Source organism: Tachypleus tridentatus, chromosome 8 (assembly GCF_004210375.1).
Source record: "Tachypleus tridentatus isolate NWPU-2018 chromosome 8, ASM421037v1, whole genome shotgun sequence".
NCBI lineage: Eukaryota > Metazoa > Arthropoda > Merostomata > Xiphosura > Limulidae > Tachypleus > Tachypleus tridentatus.
In genome coordinates this window covers 3,750,361-3,777,451 of record NC_134832.1, presented here as the reverse complement: position 1 = coordinate 3,777,451, position 27,091 = coordinate 3,750,361, and the positions used below count along the sequence as shown (strand labels likewise).

The following is a 27,091-nucleotide window of genomic DNA, read 5'->3' as shown; positions in this document are numbered from 1 at the left end:
ATATTATAAAACTAACACATTCAAGCATTTAGGACAGCAATAGTTTCTCAAACCACACACCAAGCCAATCTGGAGAAACTTCCTCAACCATAACTTGAAAGTTGCTGTTATGAAAAAGAACCTTCTGACCCAAAAGTCATTGCAAATATGCTAGGCATATCCTTAAGCATAGTTACTGCAATAAGAACCAAGGATTTGAGGTTGATGGAAGTTCAAAAGCTTCCACTTTGGGTGTCTTGGTTGCAAGTTGTGATGAATCTGGACTTCCAACAACAGTGGTTCCAGGTGTACTATTTGTTAGACTCTGAGAATAGATTATGAATAGAGAAGCAAATTCCGAAATTACATCCTTTCTCCTATTCACTTCTCAGGGTTTTTCTTTAAACAAATTGCTTAGCTTTCGTCCCCTAATTTTGCCATTTATTTAAAGATCACAAGATCGAAGTAAGCAGTATCGGGTATCGGTATAGTACTGAGTATTGGTACAGTTTTAAGTATTGGTATAGTGTCGGGTATCAGTACAGTATTGGTATCGGCTATCATCAAGGTCGTTATTTCACGGGTCTTCATAGTAGCAATAGTTTGATGTATGAGCAAGGGCACTAGAACAATAGTTTGAGAGCCATCTCAGTATACTGTATGCAACAATAACTGTGACATTTCAGCCATTTTGAATAAATATTATGTATTAAGATGCTAAGTAAAATATGTTTTTGTTTCCCAATGTGTGAAACAAATAGCGTATATTTTACAGTAATTTAACATATCAGTGTCGCAACATTAGCTCCATCAGCTAAAAAAGATGACATAAATTTGACTGCAGTTTCAATAAATAAGAAAATATTGATTGATTTCCATTATATGACAGAATTAAATCTTGAGAAAGCTTTAATGCAATAACTATCGATTTGGAGGTGTGTGTATTTGTTTTTTGTTACTGTTCCTCGCTATGCTGGAAATCAAACTATCACCTGTACTTGATTATAAAATCAAAATTAAAATGGTACCAACCAGGCTCTCAAGGTTTTTATGAGTAACTAAATCACTTACACAACTATTCAAAAACTGAAATGACCAAAAGCTATACCATCTTAAACCATCGCGAAGACATAAGTTAGAAGTGGTCGAACTTCTATTGTGGGATGGCGCTTTGTCGTTTGTTCTCTAACAGAGAACTATCAGGTAACTATCGTAACGAGTAGAACATTTAACAACTTGTATGATTTACACGGAGTAAAAGTGATTAAGCCTCTTTCTAAGAAAAAACTGTTAGTAATACAGAATATTTTATTTGGAAAACAATTACTTAAACATTTTTAAAATGTAACTGACTAATGGTTGCCACTTAACGAAATGAGATTTCAAAATAAATAACCAAATTATACATCGAATCCTCATACAAATAACCAAATCAAACAAATCATAGTCGAATCCTCATGCAACCATAGGCTTACATTTCATTTCATTCTTTTTCTTCCTTTTTTTCTTACATTTTCGATTCTTTCGTTTCTCTCGATTTTCACGGTTGCACTGCTTTCTACGTCGGCGACGTCTCCTTCGGCGCTTCCTTTCACGACGGCGGTTTTTCTTTTTACTCTCTTCAGTGAAGGCACGAACCGTTTTAGTTCCAGCTTCCATTTGGGGGCGCGTTATAGTCGACGTAGGCATATCTGCCAGCATGACTGATAATCTGGTGAAATAAAACATTCTAATGCTTAAATATGTCCAGTAAGCTTCGTATGCTGCAAAGATGTCTGATTATTGTGAAACGTTTTTGTAAACCGAAGTATGTAGAGTCACTGTGGTATAGACATCTGCCGTTTTTTCTTGATTTTGAGATAAAGTTTTTCATTGACAAGAATGCCATTTTCGTATATACAAGGATATCTTTCAGTATAATTAAATATCACAGGAAAAACTGGTACAATATTTTAATTTCAAATAAATATCAAAGTACAGTAAGAGGAAATACAAATGGACAAACATCTGTAGAGACGTTTAGATTTCAGAGATTTCGATAAGCGTGCAACCAGGTTTTCGGTTGTCGAGATACAACTGAGGTGATTAACACCCAATGTTCTCACATTGTACAATAAAGAATGAACGATTTGATCACCCTCAAGTCACTGTAAAAATTAAGTTGTCTAGAAAGGTACGAAACTGAAAACTTATTTACAAATGTTTTTGATGCAAATCGGAGATGACCCCTTGCTCCTAAAAGGGTTAAGTTACTTTCCTGGTTCTTAAGGTTCTTAGCTCGTTTTGTATGTCAGAAATATTTGGAATTCCCTGAATATTACAATGTAAATAAAACTTAACACAAGATAACACAAAATGAGCACTAACAGAATTATGGATAAAAGTATCATAAAGGCAAACGTTCCTAGCGTGCTTGACAAGCAAGAAAGCTTCGATTTACACTAGTTCAATTTAGAGTCTATTAAGATTAAGGTCTGTTCCTTTGAGAATTGAAGTTTGGTTGTTATTAATAGATGATTTAAAATTGTTAGTCTCAGCAAAAAAAAACAACACAAGACAAATAATCAATGATTTTTAGCAATTACTGTTCAACAAGCTTAACAATGAAAATACGTCGTGATTGTACGACGAATTTCACTAAAACTATTAAGATACGTAAGATAGAAGTAATGAAATAGCTAGTGTGCAACAGAAATTAAGTTTGCTATAAGCGTAACGACTATAAAAACATTTACAATTGTAAAAAAATACCAAACTTAATAATACAATCGAATATTCTTCATTCCAGAAACTTAACGCTTCAATCGATAATGTGTATACCTGATAAATTTCTTCTTGGAATTTTGAAAATTCATTTTCAGTTTTAACCGTGTAATTATGAAGTACTCTGTACTTTTACGAAACTATAATCACACGGTTGTTACTGGTATGAGTGTGTCAACTTTATGTTTAATTTGATTACAATTCTAGAAACATAAAATATCTTTATCCTAAATTCAGGATCTAATATTCTATCATATGAAGACTGGTCAATCACTCAGCCTTTGCAGCGTATAATTGTCTCACTTAGTTTTATCTTTCAAGTGAAAAAAGACCAAAATGGCCCATTTTAACAGGACTCATCTTTGGACCTCAATCTCGACATTTCGAGTTTTTCATTCCATGTAGGCCCGGCATGGCCAGGTGGGTTAAGGCGTTCGACTCGTAAGCTGAGGGGCGCCGGTTCAAATCCCGGTCGCACCAAACATGCTCGCCCTTTCAGCCGTGGGAGCGTTATAATGTTACGGTCAATCCCACTATTCGTTGGTAAAAGAGTAGCCCAAGAGTTGGCGGTGGGTGGTGATGACTAGCTGCCTTCCTTCTAGTCTTACACTGCTAAATTAGGGACGGCTAGCACAGATAGCCCTCGAGTAGCTTTGTGCAAAATTCAAACAAAACAAATCATTCCACGTAAATAAAAACCTATCTGATGAATGAAACCCAGCTAATTACAGTAGACTGTTTCACTATGGGTTCAGAGTGTTTCAAGATTTTGTCAGCAGTATGTGGATCATTTACGAAATAATGGTATAATTACATGGACATCTGGACAAATTATACCGTCATCAATAATATAAAGTGATAAGCTGCCATCTGTTGATTTTTTCTAACTTTAATCATGGCGTGTTTGTTTAGGAAATACATCGGATATCTATAGCTGCAACTGAATGCCAAATTAATATACAAACGGTCAGAATGGCTTGTATGAGAGACATAAAATGAGGTGCATTCGATTCATATCAAGACATCAAGAACTCATCTGCAATGGTGCTAAGAATGTATTCATTAGATGGACGATATGAAGACCAATATTCCTTATAAATAAGTGTGTTCTTCACTTTAGAACAACATAACAAACGTACACGCAATTGGGGAGAGTTTGGAACTAATTCCATCCGCATTTTTTTTTACAGAAACGTTACGTAGATGGTGGTGTTGGAAGTATGGCACCATTAGTGGGACATATTATAACGACCAGACCTTAAAATTCTTTATGCTTATATACCAGTTCAATTGGCCTTGACTTAAACCTGATGATAGATAATGCCCACCCCAAAATGCTCCAAATCAATTGGTTTTGACTTAAGAATAATAACAGATAATGCTAAACAGGGTAATATTCTGTTTAGAGAAAACGATTGACTGTATGGATTGGTATGCTCATTTTCAGAACTTTGACCTCATGAAGAATGCAAGGAATATTCTTGGATGATGTGTCGCGTATTTTCTTATGACCTTGACGCTAAATTTATTCTGTAGAAGCTCCTTCAAGAGGGTAGTAGAATAAAATAAACTCAGAACTTTATGAACACTATGATCTTAAACGTGCAACGCTGGTGCCAGCTTTACCATTCTAAATTAAAATATAATTAAATACAAGAGCGTAAGACAGCTTCTACTTACGAATACAGGTAGAATTACTATTAATTTGTAATTCGTATCACATGGTGGATCATCCTGTAACTGATTTACATAATATTTTATTGCAGTATCTTTCCCTTGTTACAGCTATGAGATTATAAACTAGAGTCATTACCCAACTGCTTTGAGCCGTGTACATTTGTGAAATATATAAAGTTAATTCCACTATTAAGATAAATAAAACAATTGTTCATTAGCTATTGTAACTAAAATCACAAAGCAATAGTTCAATTACAAGACGTTTGGTTACTTTCCTGTTTGTCTTCATCAAATGAGGTGTTTGTTTTTTGCCTATCCACAAACAGTCTTCCCTCTTTTATTTAACCTGTACTAAGTCGCTACACATATCCTGTAATTAGGTCCATGGCCCGGCATGACCAGGTGGTTAAGGCGCTAGACTCGTAATATGAGAGTGCGGGTTTGAATCCCTATCACACCAAACATGCTTTCCCTTTTCAATTGTAGGGGTATTATAATGTGACTGTCAATCCTACTATTTGTTGGTAAAAGAGTAGCCCAAGAGTTGGCTAAGGGTGGTGATGACTATCTGTCTTCCACTGCTAAAGTAGGGATGGCTAGCGGCATCCCTCGTGCGGCATTGCGCGAAATTCAAAATAAACAAACTCGAGTATCTTTGCGCGAAGTTCAAAACAAACAAAAAACACATGGTGAAATAATCTAATTTACTATACTTAAACATAATGAACTGAATTACTTTAAGTGTTCGTTTGGGTAAATTAAAGTTATCTGCTTGTATTGTTAAACAAAAGATACCCTTTCATGGTATTTAGATCTAAGTAAGCCCAGTGGATCTGTTCCATGGAAGTTAGATCTAAACGGATCTGTCACATGGAAGTTAGAACTAAGTGGATCCGCTATATGGCAATTAGATCTAAGTAGCTCTGTCACATGGTTGTTAGATATTGTAACGGATTTACTACTGTACATTTATTTAGTGCCTACGTTTCTGTCTGTAGAGTTTTATTTTTTGCATGTAACTTATATTGTTGACTATGTATTAAAAAAGTCCCGCCTGTCCTCCAAAATTGTAATATGTTCGTACGCATAAAAAAAATCAATAACACTTGTTTAACGAAAGCGCGTCAGAAGAGTGTCGACATTTCTACAAACTCGCGTGATTCCTATAAAAAGCGGCTAGCTGAGAGACGGAAGACAATATCATTGGACAGCTACAGTCAGTGTGCTATAGGCCCAGGAAGGTATAATTGTGTTTGACGTCTATTAATCGGAAAACTACAGTATCTGACCATGATTTCAAACATTACAAACTGTTCAATTTCAGTGAATTACTTTGACTTTATTGTTTCTACGTGGACATTATATATCTTTGCTTGCTCGACTCGTAATCCGAGGGTCACAGGTTCGAATCCCGATCGCACCAAACATGCTTGCCCTTTCAGCCGTGGGGGCGTTATAATGTGACGGGCAATCCCACTATTCGTTGGTAAAAGAGTAGCCCAAGAGTCGGCGGTGGGTGGTGATGACTAGAGGTAAGGCACTGCTAAATTAGGGACGGCTAGCGCAGATAGCCCTCGAGTAGCTTTGCGCGAAATTCAAAACAAACAAACAAACATCTTTGCTTGAAGGAGAGAACTTCTAACTGATGTGAGGCTAGCTAAGAAAGACGTCGTTAGCTTAAGCGAGATGCTACAATATCGACTCAGAAATAATTTGCTTTTCGTTGATCTGGATTGTCGATAAAATATTCAGTTATAGACCGGATATAAGCCTTAGTACTGTCCGTAGGTTTGTAAAACTGTTGTATTGAAACCATCATTTGTCATAACTATTAGTAAATGCTGTATTATAAATTTATTGTTTTCATGTTTAAAAATTAAAATTAAATATTTTGTTAAAAAGGAAATTGTGTGTATCAATCTTGTTGGCAAATAACATAAATGATACATATTAATAGTTAATTAACTACTAAGATCGAACTCAAATTTTCGATTAATTTAAATTGTAATGTGTTAACCTACGTAACATAATTAATCGGAGATTCGTCCAAAATAAATTATAATACATAATAACCTAAATGGATCTGTCACATGGTAGTTAGGCTTAAGTAAAGCATATGGATCTGTGATATGTTAGTTAGACCTAAGTGGATCTGATAGTTATATCTAAGAGGATCAGCCATATTTTAGTTAGATCTAAGTGAATCTGCCACATGGTAGTTAGATCTAAGTAAGTCCGTGGATTGTCACATGGTAGTTAGATTTAAGTAAGGCCAGTGGATCTGTCACGCGGTAGTTAAATGTTAGTGGATATGTCACGTGGTAGTTAGATATCAGTGGATGCGCATTATGGTAGTTAAATTTAAGTGTTTCTGTCATATGGTAGTTAGATCCAAGTAAGATCGATGAGATAGTGGTTAGACCTAGGATTCTTGTACAGTAGGTGTCTGACTTGTTAACGATGAATGAACAGCATGCACTTCACTTGTTTTCAAAGTAATATGTACATTCTCAACAAGCAAAACGTATGAACAATAAATTCTTCAAACTATAAATTATGGAGATTATAGGTCTATCATAAGCATGGTATATATTGTTCCTTCCTCATGTCGAAAGTCCAATTAAGCCTATTCAATTACATTTGATTTTTCAGTTGACAAGCTGAATTATCTTCTCTAATACTGTGTAGGAAATTAGGTGTAGTGGTTGATGAAAGATATAAAAGAAAAATATTGTTGTAGGTCATATATATCTGTAGTTAATTTCTTGGTGGTTTGACCTACAACATTTTTTTTATCTTCTCTTTTACTATCGTCAAACTATCTGATTGTAATTCACTTACTTATCTATCATCGAATTACTACAATTGTATCCTGTAGTGTTGAAATTATTTTGTATTTTTGTGAATCGTCTGTTTGTCAAAGTCCACTGTAGTTATTTCAATTACTTTAAAATTCTCTTTAACTAGATAAACTATTCTTATGTATTTTTTCTTCAACTGTTAGCTTATTTGTTTTATATATTAATCGTTAGGCCTTTTTTTCCTACGGTAGTTTATTTTGACCGAGCTCCTCGTATCTTTAATTTCTCGTCTGGTCTTCAGGCTAGGTGGTTAAGTTACTTGACTCGTAATTCGAGGGTCGCGAGTTCGAATCCCCATCACACCAAACATGATCGCCCTTTCAGCTATGGGGGCGTTATAATGTGACGGTCAATTCCACTATTCTTTGGTAAAAGAGTAGCACAAGAGTTGGTGATGGGTGGTGATGACTAGCTTCTTTCTCTCTAGTCTTACACTGCTAAATTAGGGACGGCTAGCGCAGATAGCCTTCGTGATGTGAAGGAAATTCGAGCCCGCGACCTTCAGATTACGAGTCGAGCATCTGGCCATGCCGGGCCTAAATGTAACAATTTATTTCGGAAGAGCCTCCAATTTATTATGCTACGTACTACTATTTGAAATAGTCTAAAACTGAGTTAAATTATATGTTATAATTTAATTAAATGTTGATATGCATCAAATTTATTATTTTCGCTAACAAGCTTGATACATAGAGTTTTCCTTCTTAATGAAAATATATTTTAATATACAAACAATAATAAAATTTATAATAACGGTTATTACAAGTAATGATTTATATACGAACATTTTAGAAACTTACAAACAATACTGAGTTTTCTATTTGATTTGGAACTTCCTTGATATCTTATCGAGGGTTCACGATGAATGAATTAATTCTGAGTTGATATCGGTACATTTCACTCAACGGGGAGTTAGCAAGCTCTTAGCTGATCACACGAAAGTTTTTCGCAGTTTAAGTTTTATAACGTCTTCGTAAAGATTCTAACGTCCAATGGTATCTGCTGAAGTTAAATGGTTTGTAATGTACAAAATCTATAAAAGTTCCTGGTCAATATATGAAGTTCCCGATTAACAAGCATTAATCACAGCTATAGGTGTCGAGGTTTATAGTGTACCACTGGCAGCAAACCAAAAACATATATTGTCTCTTGATGCGTCACGTTTGTTTATAAGCGTTAGGCGAGATTCTAGAAATTTCAGTTTGCCCAATGATACTGACGATACGCTAGTGCTTTCATAAAACATATATTGTTGACTTTTACATTCAAGAGCCTTTTACATCTTTAGTAAATAAACGAGAATTTCGCAAAACACATTTAACAGCGTAAGTTTTATGCATTTCTAAATATATATATATAACTGATACAAAAATCAATATTAAAATAAGTATATAATAGTAAATTTGTCACATTGTACTTAGATCTAAGTAAAATCAGTGGATTTATTACATGGTAGTTAAATTAAAATGACTCCAGAGTATTTGTTACATGCATTGTAGAAGCTATTTTAAACTTTAATGGTCCAATTTTTATAATGTTGTAAAACTAGTAAGTGATACTCAACACGGTAAAATAAAATGTTTGAAATGCCAATATTTGCTAATTTTTTTGTTACAATAATTATAACAAATTAAAATGTTTTATGATTTCATCAAATCCTTTGGTTGGAATTACTTTAAAATATTGTACAGTCGATTTGAAATTTAGATATGATTGTGATTGAACAAATTTATTTACTTAGAACTATGACCTGTATTATCATATGAGTTTGTTTTTGTATTATTAATACGTTTGAGGTATAGTAATATAAAACTTACTTGTTTATAAAAATTAAAATTATTGTTGGTGTTATCTGTGTATTTATTATAAAAGAGGTTTTATCAACAAATCACTTTTTATTGGTTTCATACTACATCCTTGTTAATTATTAACCTTCATTCCAAAGAAAATGTTCATTGCGGGGTATGTATACATCCATAGCTTTTTTAATCTTCAAAATGTAAGGCCAACAATTAAACTCTCCAGAATAATGTTATATTCACATCAATGTGTAACCCCACAATGTAAACCCAACGATTAAAATCTCATATAGAACACAAAATAAAGTTTATAAAGCTTTTATCATACTCGTACCTGGATATGCCAGCCCGGCTTAGATAAACGTAACTAAAACAAACCTCTCTAAATTTAAAAACTAAACATTCAAAATACTTTATTATGCGCAGCCTATAAAATACCCGAAAAGTTGTCAGATAATTTTTCAAACCTTCAGATGTCATCGGATACACAACAAATAAAAATAATATATTAAGAGAACTAAACTGTTTTATCATGGATAATTATAATATCACTTGCATCAGCTTTAATGCATTATAAATTGTAGGTAACGTACACTATTATGTATAAAGTATCAAATTTGTGCTGTGTTTTGATAGACGATAGATACAGAAATGTTGAAAAGAGAAATTTTAATGTATTTGGCTCCATTGCAAATATCCATGAACATGATTAAAAAGAACCAGGTAGCTAATAGAAACAAATTCTATCCATAATCATTGGATCATGGAAAAGTATATCAAAGGCATGAGCACACATTATATATCATAGAAAAGATATCATTCGATGAACTTGAACTTCCTAAGTCAATTAATTTATACCTGTCTTATCTATTGAATTGTAACTTCATAAGATTAGCTGTCAAGTTTATATCTGTCTTATCAATTGAATTGTAACTTCATAAGATTAGCTGTCAAGTTTATATCTGTCTTATCAATTGAATTGTAACTTCATAAGATTAGCTGTCCAATTTATATCTGTTTTATCTGTTGAATATTAACTTCATAACACTAGTTGCCTTACTTGTATCTGTTTTATTTATTAAGCAGTAACTTCATAAAATCAATTGGGCCGTTTATTTACTGTGATTAATGAATTCTTAACATTAAGTGATAGTTAGATGCGTACAACAAATTTGTGTTACCACTTACGTTGAATTACTAGTACCGTTGGGAACAGGTAGCTTGTCATATAGTTCATGATTTGAATGATGAACGTGATGATTATGTTCATGTTTCTGAATCTCCCAACAACGCAAGGCTTGTGGAAATGAAATTCCTTTAATCTTCATGTATTGCCAGTTCCTAGATAAAATAATTGAGACGAAAACTTTATTTCTGTCAACATCACCCTTAGTTTGATACACAGGCATATATTAAGAAAGTTGTAAGACAGTTTATTACAGATTCATCTACGATACGGAAATATTACTACAGTTCGACATTTTAACACAAACTTGCAATATTCAATTAGATATAAGGAAAAGTAAAACTCTACGATTAAAATGAGAATGAAAGACCGAAAAGAAGAGACGGATTTCAGAAAGTAAGTCGAAAAATTATTAATTATTACAAACCTAGAACGGAAAAAGGCTTACCTGTGTGTTAAAATCATGTGAGAGACGCACGACGGTGCAAACACAGCTCTGTAATGGAAACAAATAAATTCTATGTTGAAATCGTGTGAGAGCACAAGGTGATGCAAACACTGGCCTTGAAACAAAATAATTTAATCTTTATTACATCGTATTTTGCGGCCCGGCATGGCCAGGTGGGTTAAAGCGTTCGACTCGTAAGCTGAGGGGCGCCGGTTCAAATCCCGGTCGCACCAAACATGCTCACCCTTTCAGCCGTGGGGGCGTTATAATGTTACGATCAATCCCACTATTCGTAGGTAAAAGAGTAGCCCAAGAGTTGGCGGTGGGTGGTGATGACTAGCTGCCTTCCCTCTAGTCTTACACTGCTAAATTAGGGACGGCTAGCACAGATAGCCCTCGAGTAGCTTTGTGCGAAATTCAAAAACAAACAAACAAACAAGCATCGTATTTTAACTTGATATTACTTGGACGAACGCGTGACACTATTGCATTATTCGTTTCCGTATTTCTATACATAAAACTGAGTGCGTCTCAGGTTTCATTAAGACTTTTCTTTGAGTTGCAGCTATAAACCTCTAATATTGCTCAGTTGTCCAATATGCGTCTATTCAACTTACTATGAAGATTATTTCTAATGTATGTGTTAACAAACATCACCGAGAGTTGGTTGATTCCGTTAGCTACGTTTTTTGGTTCTTTGTATCGTGTCTAGAAACTGTCTTACGATGTACAAGGGCTGTTGTGTTCTTTTCTTTTCGAAAAGTGGGTTTGTTTGTTTTTTAATTTCGCGCAAAGCTACACGAGAGCTGTCTGCGCTAGCCGTCCCTAATTTAGCAGTGTAAAACCAGATGGAAGGCAACTAGTTATCACCAATCAACGCCAACTCTTGAGTTACTCTTTTACCAACGAATAGTGGAATTGACTGTAACATTATAACGCCCACACGGCTGAAAGGGCGAGCATGTTTCTTGGGATGGGGATTCGAACTCGTGACCCTCAGATTACGAGTCGAATGCCTTAACCACCTGGCCATGCCGGGCTCGAAAAGTGGGATAAAAAACTCCTGAAATTGGAAATATTTCCACATTTTTATTGAGTCTTAAAGATAAGTATTTAATCAGTTAAATAATTCAATTATTACCTTTCACAAAGCAATTAGCATCTAATGGGGTTATTAGGATATAATAAGAAAATAACGAAAGACGGGGAACATTATATAACTTTGTCTTTTACACAATTTCCCTTTTTAACAGTCACTTAATAAGCCCGAGTTTCCAGTGAAACAGTCTGTTTTTGAATCATAAGCATGTAAGAGTATAACAAAGCTTAGATTTAACTCGTATTAATTTATAATATAATGTTTATGACATCTGAAATTCTCTCCATTAAAATAATTAAGTGCTCACAATTATAATGATTAAACTATGACCCTTCACTAATTAGACCAAGGATATTATAATTTGATTTGATGTTAAATAGAAAAAAGTAAGATTAATAGAATTAGTTCGAATATTGCATAGATATAGTAATTTCATGGTTTAACTTATAGTATAAAAGTAATTAACACCAACACTCGTAGATAACTTCAGTCGAATCACAAAATCAAATTTTGTGCATTTTTTGTCCAAGAATAAGTGAAGAAACATCTTTGTTTTCTTACGACACGTTTTGCAGAGTTCTCCTCAGTTCTTTGCCCATGTTATGTATATAGTCCCATTGGGCTTTGGTCGCTGGAGCCACCACATTATCTGCTGTCATCTGGGCTTCATCAAACAGCCACTGGAATATGAATACTGGAGCTGGATGAAAATAACGACTTATGAAAAGTCAATGGATAAAAATAACGACTTATGAAGGTCATTGTTAGTATTTTATAGGTAGTTTATGTAATTCTTTATGATTATTAGTGTTCTTACTTAGGGCCGCATTGAAAGGGGGGGTTAAGAGGCGATATCACTTCTGATACCATTGACTGAAGGGACCTCGACGAAAAAATAAAAATACAAAACAGTGAAACACTGGATAACTCATGAAAGTATGTCTTTATGAGAAAAGTGATTTAAATCCATTAATGCAATCTTATTATTTTATAATTTTTCATAAACGTTCATTCATAAATATTAGCTTGGCTATGAAACAACTAACTTTTTTGTCATTACTCTAACTAATGTTAGAAATTAAGTTTTATTCTATTATCTATCCATCGCTCTCCTTTGTAGTTAATAAATATTGCTGAATTTTATTTGGTTTATTGATGAACTTCAGTACTGAGGCTCTTTTACAAAACTTCACCCTTCAAGTCCTTAATTCAGACCTGTTCTTAAGTATTTGATGAACTTCCATCTTGTATCAGAACCTAACATAAGTTTTTATATAAATGTTTCCATGTACTTCATAAAGAAACAACTCATTCGAGTCTATTTAAATTCATCTTACCACTTTTTTGGTGACAAGAAAATTATTTATGAATAATTCACTCAGTTAGATATGTAGATCAACTGAAGTCTTAGAATTGAAAAGCCAGACCTACTTTTTAGAGTCCGGTAGATTCTATAACCAAAGTAACATCTCCAGTGTTCTTCAGGATCGTAATCAGCTTTACAACGTTCCGGAACTTGGCCATTCCACAGTCTAGAAAGTACATTAAAGAAGATTTATCATGAGAAAAAAGTACTGGCTTATCAATCGAAGGGTTGACGTTAAATTCACGTCTTTGTTGAGAAACTGTGCGTTAATACATGCCTTTCTCGATGTCTTGTCTTAATGTTTTGTCAATGAACAGCTAGTTCACTGAGAGGGAATCGAACTCCTGATTTTAGCGTTGTAAATCCATGCATTTAACTGCTGTCCTAACGGGTGAATGTTACGAAATTAAAGTTCAATATTTGTTTAGAAGATAGTAGTGACATCTTTCGTTTTTGTCAAACTGTTAAAATCAAAGATATATTTCACTATTTTCATTTACTAATAACCGCAATTTAATTGTGGAAAATCTACCTTATGCTAAACATACTGTAATAAATGAATGAAATGCAGAGAGTGAAATATTTCTATACAACGTAACCTGTAAATTTTGTAAGATTATAAATACCTCATTAATTTGCAACAATATGGGCACATTAGATAACTAAATTTATATTAATTATAACTTGAATAAAACAGAACGATTAAAAATATTTTCGGTGTCAGGTTAAAACATTTTACCAGAGTAAAAAATTAAAAAAATAAGACGATGTTTTATCCACAGTAGTTAATCCATCTTTACTATGGTTCGATTCTCCTTTGTGGACTCGGCAGATAGCACAATGTGGCTTTGCTATAAGAAAACACACACACACACGCTATGGCCCTCTATGTCATGTTTTTTATTTTGAATAACTGTTGTTTTAAATAAATTCTGAATTCTAATTCTGCAATTTAATGTTTTGTTCAAGAAGCGTGTGGGTGAAAGTATACGATGCAGAACATGTTGATACAGTGTGATTTATATTGTCATTCAATGTCCTTTTTGATATTCCCAAATCAAAATTTGTGTATTTAAAATATAGGTACAACAGCAGTTGTGGCCTAACCTAATGTTCTGATTAATATCGATGAACAATTATTATCTTACCTTCCACCTTATTTAATATCCTCAAACAAATAACATGCATATGCATTATTGGTGTAACATCATTTATAATTCTACTTAATATTATAACTGAAGAACATGAGTGATATATGTTGAGATAACATTTATAGTATAATTGGCACTATTTGTTATCATCAATTGGAGAACACATTTGTAAGATGTTGGTACAGTAGAATTCCTTACCCCACTGATGCCCTGTGTAATATCCTCAAATAAAGAACATGTGTTTGGAATGTTGGTACTACAACATTTAGTTTTCTCACACAATGCTACGTTCAATGTCCTCATTTGCAGCAGATGTATGAGAAGTGTCGGTACATCAAAATGTACTGTCTCATTGAATACCTATTTAATATCTTAAAACAAAGAAAACGCATGAGAAATGTTGGTAGTCTAATTTAATGCCATGTTTAATACCCTTACTTCAAGAATATGTATTGAAATGCTAGTACCACAGCATTTGTGTTCACATTCAAAAGAGAACATATATGTATAATGTTAATACAGCAGATTTTCGGTAAACACCGCGTCACCAATTTGTCACCCATTATCGCAAAAAATGCCCTTGTTTTCGTCTTTTGCATATGCTTGTTCATATAATAAAGATGTTACGCAATAATCAAATTATGAAAATATATGGCGGCTGTTAATATCGTAGCTGGAATTTACAGAAAATATTGTAATCAGTTATAAATATTTCAGTGTACTGAATTACAAACAACAAAAAAGGAAAACAGGGTAAGAATATGTTCGTTATATATTCCATTGCAGTCGACACAAATAGGTAATGTTTTCATTACATAAGCGAGGGTCGCGGGTTCGAATTCCGGTCGCACCAAACATGCTCGCCCTTCAAGCAGTTGGGGCGTTATAATGTGCAGTCAATCTCACTATTCGTTGTTAAAAGAGTAGCCCAGGCTAAATTAGGGACAGCTAGCGCAGATAGTCCTCAAGTAGCTTTGCGCGAAATTCTAAACAAACAAACAAATCATTATATAAGGGAATTGTCAAATAATCTTTACACCACGATTAAAGTTAATTAATATTACTCATCGATTGAAAGATAAGATTGGACTAATGGATAAATGAGGAATGTATAAAATTATGTAATCAGGTTTAAATTGTTGTGGGAGACGTGGAAGAAATTTGAAGTTTAGAATAATAGAACATAAAAATGCAGTTAATGAAAAGGAATAATACTACTTTGGTTAAATATGCGACAAACTCTTCACATCTCACTGATTAGGACAATGTGAAACTGCTTAAAGAGGTGATTTTAGAAAAACCAATACAACAGGGTCATTAATTATCGTTAAAAATAGAATCATCATTTTGAATAGAGATTTAGGTCCTGGCGCCACGAAAATGAATTTTTTAAAATACCCTTTTATAATTGGCGTCAGTGTATAAGTACATCATTTACTCTAGTACATAATCGAATCCGGAAGATGACGGATAATGCCGTCCATCGAAACACACAGAGTATTTCTTCTTTTTCTTAACATTGTACAAATAAAGTTAGTCCACGTGGAAATCTTGGTGTCGCAATGTTTATTAAATATGAAATGTTAATACTACAGCATTTGTGGCTTCATTTAAAACCCTGTCTAATATTCTCGAATGAAGAACGTGAATTTAAAATATTGGTACAAGAAAATTTGTGGTCTGACCTAATGCCCTGTTTAATAGCCTCAACTGGAGCACAGGTATGTGGATCAAAACACTCCATTGGCTTGTAGGGTTCGTTGTCCAGGAACCAGCCAGAGTCAACAAGACCTCTAACTTCCACTCCAGCGTTTAATGATTTCAACGTGTCTGCAACGCGGTCCAGGTTAACTAAAACACCAGCGCCACCAGCACTGAAACAAACAATTATTTGAAATTGATCGAATGAGGATATGAAACAAAAAATCAAAAATCAATTACTCTTAAAGAAATGTGAGGCTATTACATTGAATAATATGTGATTACTAGACGAAATTAACAAATAATTGAAATTGAAGCACAGGGAATTAATGTCACTTGAATAAAACTAATAGTTAAAACACAATTATTATAATAATGACTATATACTTTTTATGTTCAATGAGAAAAGTCAGTCATGGAAAGTATTACACTGAATGTAATAGAAAGTCAAGAAGCTACAATCAACCCTGTTAATATGTGTTATTTATTTACATAATAATAAGTTAATGTGTTCATTATATTCTAAAATTAACCAAGTAATGACAAAATAAGACAAAGCATTTGTACATGATACACATTGGATAACAAAATTAAAAAATATATCATAGTGCTTGCTCGGTAATAATTACAGGTGAGCTATTTTAAATTACTCTACAATAATACCTTACTGTTTATATCAAAGTTCGTTAAGTAACACATTGAAGCTTCAAACAGTCAAATAATTAAATATTTCAATAATTTAATTTTATATCAATATTTCTATTCTTCGGTTTAATTTATCACAATCTCATGATTCATGTCATTAACTTGTTAATGGATTCATGGAATCCTATCACACACCTACTGCCTGCCAAGAGCAATACGTCTCCATCAGAAAGTCCTCTAGGTAACAAATCTTTGATAACTTCGATTATTATCCGAGCTCCCAAAAATGCAAAGGCGTCTGAAAAAGAAGAAAGTTACATTTACAGCCATCCAAGACAAAAATAATAATGGCATTTCGGACTTCTTATACCCTAGATAATGCACATTGTTTTGAACAATTTGTGTAATAAACAGAACCTAAACAAACCTGCTATAACAAACTGAAAATGTTTAAAGTTCCAAAGGCGGTAAATAATATATATTCATGTAGAAATATCAGAATGAATATGAGCAAAGTTTGAAGAAATATACCATTACTAGAGGCTGGTGTTGCTCCACTCCACGTATCACTGGAACAGTATGGAATATAACTGTAAATAAACCAACAAGTTATATCACAAAACGTACTTTTATTACTGAAATAAAACGTTAGGAAAAAATATTTATTCTAGTAATATAACTTTCACTCTGAACTGAACTTAGGAAATGTACACAGTTTAAATCTCAGAAGACTCGCGTAGCAAAACATTGTAGTGTGGTGTATAAAATACCTAAAATATCGCAAGGCTCATACAGTAAATCACTTTTTCGTATGATGTATGAAATGCAGTTTAAATCTCACATGGCTCGTACAGTAAATCACATTGTAGTATGGCGTATGAAATACGGTTTAAATATCACAAGGCTCATATATTAAACCTTGTTGTAGTGTAACGTATAAAATACAGTTTAAATCTCACAAGGTCCGTGTAGTACGAAATATGGTTTAAAACATCATAACGTCCATGTAGTATACGAAATTTTAATATCACATGAAATACAAAATGTGCTTGGAGCGTCAAACAGAACGTTGGATGTTAAAGTGGTCCAACTGTTGCTTTTTAACACTATTAGTAAAGCAGGTATCATTTTTAAAACTCATTTCAAAGAAAAAATAAAAAGAACAACTAGGTTAAAGATAATTTTTATCCACAAAATCAAAACTATTTTCTACTATTTGATTTGGCAGTTCAGACCTCGAAGAGTTTTTTTTTTTCATTAATTTCTTCACTTTGACAAATTTACTTTTTGATGGAACAATATGAATAATATAAAGTTTTAGGATTAATCACAATTACGTTTACGTTTAGCATAAAACTAACGTATATACGTACACGTGATTTGCGTTCCACCAGTAAGGATTTTCTTCGGGGTCATCTGACATAATTCCTCCAACTAAATAAAGTACACAACAGTTCTTTATAGGTGTAAAAAGCTCAAACAAATTTGGTTGCTGTGATTTATTTTCTAAGATATAGAAACAACAAGAAGTATACTGTTCGACAGTTGTATTTCTTTAGTGTTGAAACAGCCACAAGGTAACTGGTTTTTGTTATATTGAGATTTTGCAGATACGTGATGACCAAAATCACGTGGTGCATGCTCGTCCGCCATTTTGGACGTCACGCTAGAGTCTATAGTGGCCTGATACACCACGTATAAGATAAAGTCAGCAGTGTGATAAATTATGTCGGATACTTTGTCAGTAACATTATCTGAAGATGTTAAACATCTGCAGGTAGAACATCGACAGCGATACCTGCAGAAGATGGGGCTAGTGGGCTTTCAAAGCGACCTACACATTTTGTCAGAAGGATTATTTTACAACGTCGTGAAAGGCGAAGCTGTACTGCTACTACAATTCACCCCTCACGACTTCCTTTATTACACGACTAGCGTGTATGAAATTTGTTTATGTATTTATCTGCTCATATCTTCTTGATGTGAGAAAACACAGTAAGAATCGGGCTCCCGGAATGGATGATCACTCTTGGCACCTAGAAATTAATCAAATAGTTGAAATGTCATTTAGATATTGTTGAAATAAATATATAATGCGTTGGATTGATAGAGTTTAAGATCTAAGTATGTACTAAAATGTTATTAAAATATCATACTGAAATGGCCACAAGGTTTCTAATCTGTGATTGAGCCGAACCACATGGCGGAGGTAAGATTTCTAACAAGTTTGTTTGTTGCCTGTTTTGTATAATTTTGGGCAACAATGCAGGCCGATATTGTCATGTTATCAAACCCTTTGCGTGACTTGGGGTTCTGTATGAATCTTTACATTTTTACCCCATAGTATAAGATAATACATTAGTATTCATAACAGCTATAAAAATTTTCCCTACATAGACGGCTGTGTTCTGATGGTTTCAGTACTTCCCGATTGACAACTGAAATCCATTGATTCTGTTGCTCTGTCTTTCGTAAAACGATAGCAAGCAAGATCGGGCTTTTGTCCCCGTCTGTTGCTACATACAACAACAGGACAAGAGGACCAGAAGATGACTTAAGAAGGTCGAAACATTGTTCTTTTCTTTATTAGTAAAACTGTTAATACCCATACCTGCTGTTCTGAGATACATTTTTACTTCAAGTGGGTTTCTCATCATTACAAATCACGTAGTAACTTGTACTTCAGTGGCCGAGCCTCAGGGATTTCCCAGCTTATTACGTCACGTGCAAAACCTCGTCATTGAAAATACTAAGTAATATTGTTTTCAAGTCAGTTCGTTAGTTGTGGTAGGACAAACGATTGAAATGATTGTGAGTGGGTGGAACAAAGCATCAGAACTGTTCCATTTTTAGTACGAGTCATGCAGGACATATCAAAAAAGTGCCATGGATTTGGGGTACTGAGTAACTTCTTTTTACCCATGAAGATTTTTTTTTTAATTTTAGTTTTCAAAAATTTTGTTTGACTAAGCTTTAACAGAATAATCTGCTCTAAAAACTACTATTTTAGATTTTCTAAAAGCGATAGCTATGACCAGATGATAAAAGCGTAAAACTGGTTAGACCACAGTCTGTTAGCACTTCGAAAAGGAGGACTTGGAACATTCCGTAAATATGCGAAAGACCCCCTTCATAGCAGGAACCTTGGACAACATTGACCACACACCTTCTTCTATAAAAGCTCAGAGATTCTTTCTTAATATTGCTAACAGTATATTCTAGTTCCTAACTACCACAAGTTGTGGTATTTCATTAACATGTCCCCTGACTCTAATTTAAAGAAACCTTGGTTACGTGTGTGTGTGTTTCTTTTTGCAAAGCCACGTTGAACTATCTGCTGTGTCCACTGAGGAAAACCGAACCCTTATTTCTGCGTTGTAAATCCGAAGACTTACTGCTGTCACAGCAGGGGACCCTTGCCTACTATCATTATACCATCATTCGTTTACGTGTAATAGTAAGACCGAAATGTAAAGTGAAGTATACTTTTAATTAAATATCAATATTTAAATACAACTGATTTCCCGAACATTCACATCATAAAGGACTTTCGTTATTTTCCTATGGGTGGGGATACAAATATTGGCGCTTTTAAAAATAATATTCTATTCATTAATTTATACAAGTTATAGATCTTTCACCACATGGTCCGGCACTCGACTCGTAACACTGCACAACAAAATTTTGCTTCTTGAACACTGTTGGGTGTTCCTTATAGATTTTTGGTTGCTGATCACGAAAATCACATCCAAATTTGCCCATCGCGTACCGTTTCATCGAAATCTTCAGTTTCACCAGGACGTTGCTACAATGGAAAAACGATATCAGGGCAACTTGAATCCGTCAATGCTTGCTGACTACTGTTGGACACTGCATCGTGATGCATCGAACATTGAATACAAACGAAAATCAGGAGCAAAACACTTTTAATTATGTTGAACTTAATAGCGTATTAGAAACATAAACGCAATTAAGTACGTTATTGCCGGTAAACAGTTAACTGTCTATTTCTCAGAGTTCCTACGTGATGAAGCAAAACTAAAACTGTATTTGTGCATACCCACCAGGTACCTGTCACAATCAGCAAAAACTTTTCAGGAAGCAAAACTTTAAAAAAAATTGTTGTGCAGTGTAATCCGTTGGTCACGGGTTGGAATCCCCGTCACATCAAACAAATATTCGTTGGCAAAAGAGTAGCCCAAGAGTTGGCGGTCGGTAGTGATGACTAGCTGCCTTCCCTCTAGTCTTACACTGCTAAATTAGGGACGGCTAGTGCAGAAAATCCTCGTGTAGCTTTGCGAATTTCATAAACAAACAAATAAGTTATAGATCTTTCACCACTTTAAATTGTTCAGGTTATTGGGGCTCAGTTGAAAAATATATTAATTTTTCAATACATTAAAGTACTTTATTCTATAATTTAATTCATATAATAACATACTCCATCGGACTATCTCGTTTTGAGTACCTACCTCGTCGTGTTTCAGGCCATTTCTCTGAAGACATTAAATTACGCATATTCAGATATCGGCTGAGACAGCTTCTGTGATCAAAACAATACCAGCCACCTGATACAGAATTATGTAATTATCAATCAAACAAAACCAGCAATGTGATACTGAAATTATATAATTATTTGCAACACAATACTAGTCAACCGATAAAGGAATAAATAATTATAAACACATCAATACTAGCGACATGATAGTGAAGTTATATAATTATTAGTAACACAATACTAGTCACCTGATAAAGGAGTACGCAATTATAAACACAACAATACCAACGACATGATAATGAATTTATATAATTATTTGCAACACAATACTAGTCACCTGATTAAAGGAGTAAGTAATTGTAAACAGAACAATACTAGCGACATGACAGTGAAGTTATATAATTATTTGCAACACAATACTAGTCACCCGATAAAGGAGTACGTAGTTGTAAACACAACAATACTAGCGACATGATAATTAATTTATATGATTATTTGCAACACAATGCTAGTCACCTGATTAAAGGAGTAAGTAATTATAAACACAATACCAGCGACATGATATAGGTTAATAGAATCTTCAGTAAAAAGAATAAGGAAAACTTTGCAATTTCGACAATTTAAACAGTAACAAGTTATAATACTTTTACTGATATCTTACCTTCTAAGAACATCAGCCACCTTTTGCTGTTGTAAGACTTTCTTAAATAATAGCTGGAAAAAAATTGTGAGCGACATAAAAAACATGAAAATAAATCTGAGAAAAACACAAAACAGTATAATAACAAAATACTACATAACGCCAGAGACAGTTTATGTCGTGTTACAAATGACTGATGTATGTTTTAATTTTCTTTTGATGATTTTACAAACAGAAAAAGTATGTTTTAAAACCTTCGGATACCTGCTTTTTTCTCTAAAAATAACCATATTATTCAAATATTGAATACAGCATACGACTTACAATCGGAACAAAACAAAGCAGATAAAATTATGTTCGAACAAAAGAAAAACTATGCGTAAATAGATGTACAAATCCTCCAAATAATTTAAAAAAAGAATTCCCGTAGGACTAAGTACATTTATGAAATTTCAAAAGGATTCTGACTTCAAATTAATTCACACAAAGGAGCAAAATTTAGATATGAATATTTTGTATAGAATTAAACAACTAGGAAAAATAAGTTCACTAACACATTTCATGGAAAATTGACGGAAAATAACTACAGAGTTCTAAAATAAAATATCTGTAGGACATTTTGAATTCAAACTCCCTTTGGTCTGTAACAATCCCGGCAATTTGTCTTGGCTTCGTCATTCCAAGGAAAGGTGACCCACTGTTACTCAGCTTTATTATTTACTTATCAAACAAAGAGAACAATAATATGACAAATTACGACAAAAAATTAGGCTTTTGTTAACAGAGCATTGAATTGACACAAAGTAATGTTTTCTTTGCTATTTTTTCTAGTTAAAATTTGCAATATCTTATATTTAGCTTTATGGAAAGTTTTTATTTTAATATAACATTACGCTCCTCAGAAAGTAAGCCATCTTACGTTTGTTACATTTAGTTGTTTCACAGTCACCATAAAGTTCTCCAGCCAGCGTTCTCATGTGAATACTGCTTAGTTTCAACAAGAAATTATTACATGAATAGACAGGAGTTAGAGGATGTAAAACAATTCTACAAAATTCACATCCAGATGCCTCAGTGTAAGAATGGAGTCAGTCACATTCTCCAAAAGTCCATGAAGTGTCAAGTGTGAAGTGACGACGTAGAACTGTGTTAACAGTTCAAGGGTTGTCATGTTTGTGCTCCTGCAGGTACTCCCACACTAGGAAGTGTGACGAGGGGAAGGGGTCCATGTTTAGAGTTTGATGATGTTTGTCTTAATAATATAATACATTTAGCTTTAATGTATATTTTGCAGGTTAAACACTTTCAAAATATATGCGTGCAATTTGTTGATCTGAATTTAGTTTGTCCAGTAGGTTATAAACCTACAAAAAATGCCTCTGAAATAGAAATGTAGCAACATTTGTAAAGTATGATGAAGAGTTGCCACAAGATATTTGTATCTATTTTCTTCTCACTGTACAAACGTACAAGTAAGGAAAAGTCAATTTACAACAATCACAAATACCGCTGAAAAGATATGGAACTAAACACAAAGTTACATAATTGGATATCTGTGCTCTGCTCACTTTAGGTATCGAAATCTAGTTTTTAGTGTTATAAGTCTGCAGATTTACCCCTGTGCCACTGGAGGGGCTGTTGGAAAGGAGTGACACTGTCAAGATACATCCTGAGTCTATAATGTGTACATGAAAATGCACATTGCAACTGTTCTTAAGGAACTAAGAGGTGTCTGTACGCAGTAAGGTCACAAGACAACAAAGCTAGACCAGCCATGTGTCTGGCGAGTAAAAGTCATGAAGAATATACCAAACGTCGTATGAGACATGCGAGCACTAGTGCTACACCTTACATTAACTCTTAAACAGCGTAAATGTTGTAGGTAGCAGTATCAATTGGTGATGACCAACGTTTAAAGGTTAACAAAGGATAGAGTCATCTGATTGTTACAATAACAAGAGAATCGTGGACTTAGTTTGTTGTTTTTTTAAATTAAGCAGAAAGCTACACAGGGGCTATCTACGCTAGTCTTCCCTAATTTAGTAGTGTAAGACTAAAAGGAAGGTAGCTACTTATCACCACCTACTTGCCAACACTTAGGCTACTCTTTTATCAACAAATAGTTGGATTGGTTAAAAGGGAGGGTAAGCATCTCTGGTGTGATGGGGATTCGAACCGGTGGCCCTCAGATTACAGGTCGAGCACCCTAACCACCTGTGCAGCAACTTTGTTTATGTTAAATGAAAGAGAGATGACTGTCTGTAGACAAACAAAAAACAAACACCTCACTTACCGAAGACAAACAGGAAAGTAGTCAGTCATCTTGTAGTTGAACTATTGCGGTGTGATTTGAGTTATTATAGAATAGATAAAGTTGTCTTGAATTGAGAAAAAAACAAAACAAGCCACACTTTATTTAACAAATAAATAATGATGTAAACTATGTTTGAAAATAAACTAGTGATTACTGGGACAACCAAGAACAAATACACGTATATGATCAGCGGGTTGAAAGACGCAAAGAATGAAGATTAGACTTCCGTAATGCGTCTCAAGTGCCGAGAAGAACTGTTTTCACTTTTCACGAAACTCTAGCGGACAAAAATGAAAAATGAATCACCAGTGTCCGGAAATATTTCTGTAGTTGCACGGCAAGTCCACGTGTATAAGGCGAAGGTGGACAGAATACAATTGTTTGCCGTGAAGCAATAAATAGTCTCCATAACTAAATCCTGCTACATATCATAACATTTACGGCTTAACAAGAGAATTAGTTTGACCCTATTTAGAATGTTCGAAATCAGAAATTTCACACAGCCAAAAAATAAAAAATAAAAATATGGAATAGATACTAGAAATATGAATAAATAAATAGTCACGCTACTTTAAAAACATGAATCAGATAAGCTACTTTAACAAAATGAAATGGTTACATTTTGACACTTCTGTAATAAAACGAATTGGTCACGTTACTTAGTTCCGCTACTTTTAATAAAGTGCATTAGTCACTCCTTGATAACATGAATTAATTACGCCACTGTAACGAAGTGAATTAGTTACTCTTATTTAACAAAATGAACTTGTTAAAAAGTTAAAACTTGAATGAATCATGTGTTGATAATTTTCAACATGCAATATTTCACATATTTTCTGTAAATACACGGCATGCGACCCCAAAATATTATTGCGATATAATCGACCAGTAATAACAGCGAGGTAGATTGGCTAGTGAAAATCGTGGATGAAATATTACATTCTGAATATTTGCAACGGTGCTCAAGAGTACCTGTAAGTAGGCTTTGAAACACATTTTACAAGAGATAAATGTACATAAACTGACGCGAAAAAGTGCTTTAATTTCAGGATCATCGTTTCATAGTAAAGATAGGAAGAATTATAACGTGAACACGTATCATGTGTGAGTACTGACGATGGCCTAAACCCACAATATTTACCAACAGAGTGGTCCTCCTAAGTTGAAAGTATGTGTCCGCCTTTCTGACAAAGACTAACGAAGATAAATCTCTTTGGTGAAAGAAACAAAGAATAACTTTAATTTGAAAAAAAAAGACTAATCGTGCTTACTACACTGTTTGAAGTGAATTATTAAACTTGATGTAGTCAATTAGTTCTAATAGATATTATTACGACTATTAGTGTTTATTGCATTGTTTGAAAAGGGTAGCAGACTACATACTTTTCACTAGGCCTAACAGGTATCGCTATGACTTGGCTGTAGCTGTTGTGCTGTTTGAAATAAGGTAGTAGAGACTACACAGTCCTGTAATTCAAATAGAATATTTTTTATGTGTAATATACATGAATAATTCGTGATGACGAGAAGCTCAATTGAAGTAAAGATGTATTTCAAGATGGCTGGTATGGGTATTAAAACTTATATTAAAATAGAGAACAACATTCCGACCTTCTTCGGTTATCTTCAAGTTAACAGCCGTCTTGAGATACATTCATACATGAATAAATTAGGAGTGTCAAAAACATTTATGTTATATTTTCAGAAGGCATAAAAGGTAGGCAAAACTCGCATATGTAGAGTAAATAGTATACAGAGGAGATGAATGGCCATTTCGTGCAGCCTCAAGAGAGGCATCAAACACTAATACCGAGACTATGGTTTTTACTATGGTTTTGTTATGACGATCTAGAAAATAAAGGTTATTACACTGGCCTCCACTACAAATCATCCGAGACCATCCTAACAGTTATTAGGTTTCATTAATAAAAAACAAGGATTGTTTGTTGTTGAATTTCACGCAAAGCTACACGAGGGTTATCAACGCTAGCCGTCCCTAATTTAGCAGTGGAAGACGAGAGGTAAGGCAGCTAGTCATCACCATCCATCGCCAACTCTTTGGCTACTGTTTTACCAATGAATAGTAGGAGTGACCGTCACATTACAACGCTCCCACGGCTAAAAAGGGTATGTTTGGTTTGATGCAGGATTTAATGTTGAATATTTGTTTTCATTGTTGTTTCACTTTTGTATTTACAATGTTCACTGCAGTTGCTACACACAGCCTATTATGTTTGATAGTTCGTTTTGTTTAGGATCCAGCATGACCAGATGGTTTGGGCGCTCGACTAGCGATCTGAGGGTCGCGGGCTCAAATACCTGTCGCACTAAACATGCTCGTTCTTTCAGCCATGGGAGCGTTATAATGTTTCAGTCAATCCCATTATTCGTTGATAAAGTATAGCCCAGTGGTGCATAAAGTCTGGCCCGCGGGCCAAATCCGGCCCGCGACGAGTCGCCGAGTGGCCCGCGATGTCCAACGGGAAAGTCAAACATAGATAGTTCGCGCGCTTAGAGTTCGCGCCTGCGCGAAGATTAAGCGCTATAGAAGAATATGCATTAGATTAGATACTGGTCGGTTTCATATTTGTGTCGAGCAATAAAGAAAATTTAAGAAACAAATCTCGTTAATGCATAGACATTTAATCATTGGCGAAATGACGTAGTATTTCCGTAATTACGAAAACTTACGCGTTCCAATTGTTCTCCGAGATTTACTTACGAGCCCTATTTTGATATTATTTCGTAACAAAAATGGCAGATAATCGTAAATGAAATGTTGACGACGAAAACCGGCAGTTTAATGATGATTGGACCGCGCAATACTGTTTTGTTCAACAACAGAAGAACATGATTTGTCTGCTGTGTCATTCGACAGTAGCAGTGGCGAAGGTATCCCAATATAAAGCGTCATTATGAGTCGAAGCATAAAGATTTCCACAACGTTGTCGGTGATGAACGAAC

At 34.2% G+C, this 27,091-nt stretch overlaps 1 protein-coding gene across 3 annotated transcripts in view; it reads right to left on the bottom strand.

The window, feature by feature from the left end:
• The window catches only part of LOC143258421 (palmitoleoyl-protein carboxylesterase notum1-like), an 81,226-nt gene that overhangs the window by 2,262 nt on the left and 51,873 nt on the right, over positions 1-27,091 (bottom strand). Inside the window, exons 3-13 of one of the 3 annotated variants that reach the window (XM_076517328.1) lie at positions 21,835-21,887; positions 21,148-21,243; positions 18,049-18,109; positions 17,207-17,265; positions 16,871-16,973; positions 16,015-16,203; positions 13,244-13,344; positions 12,374-12,512; positions 10,714-10,761; positions 10,268-10,420; positions 1,491-1,690 (exon numbers count right to left, since the gene is read on the bottom strand). In XM_076517328.1, the coding sequence (XP_076373443.1) occupies positions 1,491-1,690; positions 10,268-10,420; positions 10,714-10,761; positions 12,374-12,512; positions 13,244-13,344; positions 16,015-16,203; positions 16,871-16,973; positions 17,207-17,265; positions 18,049-18,109; positions 21,148-21,243; positions 21,835-21,887 (1,202 nt within the window). Of the gene's footprint in view, positions 1-1,454; positions 1,691-10,267; positions 10,421-10,713; positions 10,762-12,373; positions 12,513-13,243; positions 13,345-16,014; positions 16,204-16,870; positions 16,974-17,206; positions 17,266-18,048; positions 18,110-21,147; positions 21,244-21,834; positions 21,888-27,091 lie in introns of all 3 variants that reach the window. The other 2 variants (XM_076517326.1, XM_076517325.1) reach the window with 2 other exon arrangements.